Genomic DNA, 6,811 nt, shown 5'->3' on the forward strand with positions numbered 1-6,811 from the left:
GATTGGTTGTTTGACATGTTGGTCAAATGGCGGGCCTTGGCCACTGAAAGTTGCCATGGACACCAGACCTTCAGCCATCAGTCTGCAGGTCAGGCTCTGAGAGAATAACTCTAGACTGGACTCTTGACTAGAGCAGTTTCTGTGGTGATATGAGACCACCCACGTCGGGTTCACCAGGACCACTGGACTTGAGTTCGGTGTCAGATCTTCCTGGACCACGAATTAGGAACCACTAGAGTCAGGTCCTCCAGGACCACCAGACTTGACTTTACCTACCTCTTCCTTCTAACCCTCCTCTTCTCAGTAGCTGTAGGAGGGGCAAGACTGGGGGTAAAATCCCTGCAAAAGGGTTCTTGTTGACCTGGTTAAACCCACTGAACTCGCTGAAGGACATACCAGGTGCAGTCCCAAAAATTCAAATCCTTTCTTCACCCAATGGGACAAGGGATTGTCAAGGCATCCATTAAAGAAATCCTTAAGTGCCCTGTTCATGAATCCCAGTCTCACCAAGTAAGTCCAGAAGAGTTAGGTAAAGGCCCCTACATCCCCGCATATTTGCTGCAACCCTAATGAGAGCCTTAAGTCAGGCCGCTCTCTCCACCCATGTGGCAGGACAGGTAATCTAAAAACTCATGGCACCAGAAAAGAGAAAGAGAGAAAAAATAAACAAACGCAGCTGGGTCTTGAAGTGGCGTCAGTATTCTGTCACGTAATGCTCACACAAAAGATCCATAGTAGTTTGAGGCTAATGAGTCAAAGATAAACAGCTGGCAGTAATGAGCCAGTAATGAGTGCAAAGGGTTATGGGAAACGCAGTCCAGAACACAAAAAACAATGATACAAAAACCATGCCCTCTGGTGGCTAAGCTAGGCGCTCCAACAACTGGCTGTGATAACATTAGTTGTAGTCTATTGTTGTTTATATTTGGACAAATATATTCCCCACCTCTTGGATTGTTTCAGATGATTTATATAGAATAAAATCATTCTCTGTGTGTTTGTGTTGTTGCAGCTCTACAGCTCATTCAGAGTGCTTCAGTCTGGTTTTTGATTCTACTTCATCCTTCGATATTCTACTTCATCATTTAAAGTAAGATTAAATAGTTCAAAACATTATTTAGCCAACTAGCTTGTCAGTTACTGACAATGATCCACACATTAGCTTTTAACATGTATTAATCTGCTCCAGAGTCATTTTGCTATCTGGGTATAATTTCACTTCCTTTCAGCTGCGAAGCTCACTGTAATATGTAGAGTAGAGTATTATGAGACATGGACCGAGCGAGAGTGATAATGTTATATTTATTATATATTTTTTATTGGGGTGAATGGGTGTCCCTTATTTTGCCTCGGTGAAGGTGGCAACCCTACTACAGCACCTAATAAAGTCACATAACTCGGCATGCCGTGAGAGGTTTGGGGTGACATTCATGTCAGGTGTACCGATGAAACATGCTACCTATCAGATTGGGCTACCAAAAATATATAGTTAAGGGTAAGTTTAGAGTAAGGGTAGGTGTGGACGGGTAGGTTTATGGTAGGGGTAGGTATGGACGTTAAAAAAGGACTCAAAACACATGAATAAGATGGTTCTGGTAGCTAGCATTTTTCACTATCGATTTGTGTCACCTATCTTTTTAATGGGAGGAAGCACAAACTGAGCGGGTAGCACAAATCATCAGAATTAAGGTACAATTCATATTTCTTTATTGAATAACTTATAAAGTAATTAGAAAAACTTTATGTCAGACATAATTTTAAAAAAACGGTCGGTCTCTCTCTCTTCGTCTTACAAGGCAATTAAATAAAAGTGGAAATAAATAAATAAATAAAATACAAATATTTATAATTTTGTCAGGTTTGGCATTCCATAGATATCCACCACTGTAACTCAATACAATGATAATGTAAGACAATGGTCCATGTCACAATGCTTAATTTGTGTGTGTGTGTGTGTGTGCGTGTGTGTGATGACCAGCAAGCTATAAACAAGTTTTTATCCATTACATCCATTATAAATATATAAATATTAACATACACATAAGTAAATGTGATTACATTTTAGATGTTGCTGTGTATAGAGAAACTGCTGTGTAGAAATACCTACACTTACCACAGAAGGGCGTGTGTGTTACTCGAAGTTCACTCATCTACAAACCGTTTTTAACTCTCAGTCACATGTCTTATGTGTCTGTTAGAAGAACGTGTGTTTTGTAATACAGTCTTTGCCCTTCACTTGCAGAAACTGTGCACTGTCATCACTTAGACCCGTGCCCTGTGTATACAGACACACACTCTTACAGTAATGTAGAAGCGCTTGAGCAGTGGTGTGGATTGCAGGCTCTGTGTGTCTGTGCAGCCTGTTGCTGTGATGACTGATATATCTCAGATAGATCAGATCTGCCCTCTTATGCAATATAATTCTCCACACCACACCATTTAAACGTGCACTTTTCCATTTGGAGTTAAAAGCACGTGGAACTTTAATTTAAAGGAACAGAAGTCATGTTGTTTATCTCACTAGCTCTCAGTTTTAAACAGATGCACTTGTACTCTAGATTTTTAAAATGCACTATGCAGGAAACATCACAACAACACTCAATCTCTATATAAGTGTTTATCTGTGTGCGTTGCCATGCACTGACTCATAACACATACTGGTTTTGTGGATTATCTTAGAGCTCAAGCACATTAATGATACTGGCACACAATGGTGAAGATAGTTCATACCAATAAGCCTCCAGGAGACAGGCGGGGGTCAAAATAAGATCAGCTGACAACCCACCCACCACAACTGCACATGGACACACATGCTCTTCAGGCTGATGATTAAACAGGATGAACATCTCTGTTTCCTGGAATTTTGTTGTGTAGATTTATATAGACTTGGCCAAATTCTAATTAATTTTATTAATTTTGTTTTTAATTCTGCTTAAAATGTGTTGAGACCTCAAAGCATCAGATCCTTTTTTTTTCTTTCTGGAATGCAGCAAAAAAAAAAAAAAAAAAGAGAAAGAGAAAGTCTTTGCTCTATAAATTGCACATACGTAACTTTACTCGCAATTTGTAATTAGAATTTAGAATTTCTTATAATTTCTTACTTCTTAATCTCACAAATTACACCTGAATAACTAAGAATTTCTAGAATACAGTGTACAATATCATGCCAATATAGTCATCGATTGCAAGACATAATGTTCCAATACTCAGAAATAACCTCAAAGAGTTTCCAAAGCTGATATACAGGGAAGAGTGTGGTGACATTTGCAGCAGCTGAAAAAACCAACAGGAAAAATAATGAGAACAGGCAGGATTAAAGGATCAGTGGAGGGGTGCAGAAGCCCCCCGTCACCACCACCAGCGCCTCTCCTCCCTCTCGTCCTGATAGTCTCTCGCCCTTTTGCTCTGTTTGTTTAACTATAAATATCTAACAGCCTTCAGGGTGACACCAGCACATACAGAAAAGTTACCTTGATTATGACTGGAATAAAAGCATCGATTTTAATTAGTCCGAGGAAGAGACGTCAGTAAGATAGAGAAAGAAGGAAGCAAAGATATTGATGTATTCGAACGAAGACAGTGTGTCCTCTTGATGATGACATTTTTGGCACAAAGTCACAGAACGCTGAAGCAGACATCATGTCCCAGACTCACAGCACAGCTTCACCCTTCTGTCCTTTCTGAAGCACTCTGTTCTACTACCGAACGATTCTAATGTGGTTTCTTATAGACTAGATTTGTTTTTCATCAGACAATCCCAGATACCAAGATTTTTTTTTACAATAAAATAATGAAATCAGTGCATTTTCTCTCATAATATACTACTGTAAAAAACAAAAACATCCAGACTGATAATGTTGGAACACCCATAAACTGAAGCTGAAGACTTTTAAGTGTTGCTATAATAACAAACTTTGAGTGTAGAGATGCCAAATCTGTTCTGACCACTGATTGACTGCCTCTTCACATTCCAGTCCATACCTCAGAAATCCTGTTACGGGCCCCCCTCCCTCGTTGGGCCCTTGGAATCCTCCTACCTCTTTCACAGGTGAGAATGAAAGAGAGAGCAAGAACTATAGATATAAGGATTGTGGCATCTTCAAATATTCTTTCTTTCTTTCTCATTAACAATAATCAAAGCAAATAAATAAATAAATAAATGAAACAAAACTGATTTTATACTAATACAATTTTATTGAAGTGATTTAAGTACATAGCAAATATCAATTATAAATCCGACAACAAATACCAGCTGTCAGTAAATAGTGCAATTCTTTTTAGCTTTAAACAACAATAAAAGTTTTTCTGTTTTACTAAACAATTATTTTGCATGGCAAGCCTTGGTAGCATGTTAAAAACACTAACATGAGCTCAAAAAATGAACCTGTGCACATTCAATCAATGGCAACCAAACAAAATGTGCTAAATTTTAAACATGCTCAGTACAAAACAAGCAAAAACTATTTACAACTCAAATTCACTACACATAGCATTATCCTTGTTGCCAAGATCATTTTTGGGATCATCAGCATTCTTTTTCCCATAATGAACATCATTTCAATCAATCATTTCAATCAATTGAGGATTCACTATCCCTAAAACCTGTTTCTACTTGCTCACCCCCTCTGTTTCATTCTACCTTTTGTCTCATTAGTTAAAATAGTCCATACAGTCTTTGACTCATATTTGTCTTTCTGCTTTTCAGCCCCTCTGGGCTTCCTGAGACATGGATCGGCCCAGGGCTCTGGGTGCTTTGGCAAACTCCATTCGCATGGGTTTGACGGGCGGCAGGTCCCTGGTGATCTGTGCCAGTGGTCTCTTGTCAGGACAGGCTCCGTCGAGAACCCGGGCGGGAGGGAGATCTTCCAGGGTGTGTGGGGCTCCGCGGCCCAGGCGGACGCCCAGCTCAGCAGGCTTGAAGATGGGCAGGGGCAGGGTGTTCCTGTAGGGTAAGAGCTGGTGCTCCCTTATACCTGTGTCCACAGTGCCCACCCTGACAACACCCGATGGGCAGGCCTGATTGAGAGGACGCGCCTGCCAATAACGGGACAGGGACTCCCGGCGAGAGTTGTCTGACATCAGCATCGATTGACTGCAGAGAGAAAAACAGACAATTCAGAATGAATGTTTTGACATTTATTAGTGTGTTTAAAATATTTTATGGAAGATGCACAGCAAAAACCCATATTATTATAACAATAAATATTAATAATAATATTATTATTGGTTGAGCATTTTTTTCTGTTAAAACATAAATGATAAAGCCATACAGATGAAGCCACATTAATTAAATTGCATAAGATATAAAGATTTTAAGATTTGTTTTCTTAGTAAATTTCCTGATTTAAATTTATTTATTTTCTTACTTCACCCCCCCCCCCCTTTTTTTCTTTCTTTTTTTTTTTGTGTGTGTGTGTGTGATAAATTTACAACAATATTTTGTGAATTTATGCTTTAAACAAAAAACACATTTGCCAAATGTTTTTTTTTTTTTTTTTTTTTTTTAGCAGTTTTGCATTTCGCTGCTCAGGTAAATTGCCTATATAAAATCAACACAAAATTAATTATTTCAATCATAAGGAAAGCTATTTGCAGATGCAGAACACTTTAAAACAGATCCTTTACGTTCAATTCAAAATGAATAATTAAATAAACACCTAAAAACATACATACAAATCTAGCTTGCATCTAGCTGTTAGTGAATGTCTAAGCACTCACCGATCCTCAGGTCGAGTCTTCATATTGATGCTGCGCCAGTTAGCGGTGTAACTCTCTTTCTTCGCTGGATTTTCCTCCTTCACACTGCAGCTGAGCTCGGCTCCAACCACACATCCTCCTTTCTTCTCCAGGACTGTGCACATCTGCATCTTTAACCTCTGGTTGTGAGCGGCTTCAAAACTCAAATGACAGTCAATGGTCTTACCAGGATTCTTTAGTCAATACTGTTTGAAGATTTGTAATTGTCTTTTCTTGGTTGAGTTCGAGGGAGGACTCGTCTGTCTGTCTCTTGCTCTGCCTGCCAGTGTGTGTGCCAGACATTTATATGGCTCTGCTGCTATTTCTGTCCGATGGAATCACTCCGTACTTTGTCTACAATGACACCTGACACTCACACAGCCACATATCAAAACATTCACACACACACACACACACTGCATGCATATGCGACCCAAGAAATCCCCAGCAACTCACATTTCCATGACACATTAGTAACATATCTATCTATCTATCTATCTATCTATCTATCTATCTATCTATCTATCTATCTATCTATCTATCTATCTATCTATCTATCTATCTATCTATCTATCTATCTATCTATCTATCTATCTATCTATCTGTCTATTCAATTGTATAAGCTTAAAATCTCGAGGTATTATCTAAATGGATTCTGTTGCTGAAGCTCAAATGCTTGATCACATTGTATCAGCATGACATTGTTCCACCACAGGTTTATTAACAGACATCAAAAGGCTATGAATGGAAACTAAACAGTGTTTAAATCTGGGACCAGACGGGAGATTATAAACATGTGGCACCAACTGTTTTGTCCTGGTAATCTTCTTCTACACACAATCTTATTGGGTAACAGTGTTTCATAACATTGTTTAAATTTAAAAAATTTTACATTAAAAAAAACTACTATGCTGCTGTTTTTAAATTTGTTTAGTTATTGCTGCAGATTAAACATATGTAAATGGAAAGTTGCAGAAAACTAACACTGGTAACTACAGTAATCAATAACTTAAAATATTTCAATAAGTAACTTTTTATATTGTGTGTTTTTTCAACAAACAACCACTATAAAATA

At 38.4% G+C, this 6,811-nt stretch overlaps 1 protein-coding gene across 1 annotated transcript; it reads right to left on the reverse strand.

Moving 5' to 3' along the window:
• Positions 1-4,176: 4,176 nt before the first annotated feature.
• On the reverse strand, positions 4,177-6,054 carry LOC113048041 (telethonin-like). The gene is made up of 2 exons (XM_026209546.1): positions 5,719-6,054; positions 4,177-5,092 (listed from the first exon to the last, which is right to left on the reverse strand). Exons 1-2 carry the CDS (start codon positions 5,865-5,867, stop codon positions 4,702-4,704), a joined length of 540 nt encoding a protein of 179 aa, XP_026065331.1. The 5' UTR covers positions 5,868-6,054; the 3' UTR covers positions 4,177-4,701.
• Positions 6,055-6,811: the final 757 nt, after the last annotated feature.

Source organism: Carassius auratus, chromosome 3 (assembly GCF_003368295.1).
Source record: "Carassius auratus strain Wakin chromosome 3, ASM336829v1, whole genome shotgun sequence".
NCBI classification, from domain to species: domain Eukaryota; kingdom Metazoa; phylum Chordata; class Actinopteri; order Cypriniformes; family Cyprinidae; genus Carassius; species Carassius auratus.

Excerpts from the sequence above, each read along its gene's own strand:
- LOC113048041 (XM_026209546.1), bottom strand. The coding sequence starts at position 5,867 with ATGCAGATGTGCACAGTCCTGGAGAAGAAAGGAGGATGTGTGGTTGGA. Across the intron at positions 5,093-5,718 it reads AAGACTCGACCTGAGGATCG|TCAATCGATGCTGATGTCAG; the intron begins GTGAGTGCTTAG and ends TTCTCTCTGCAG.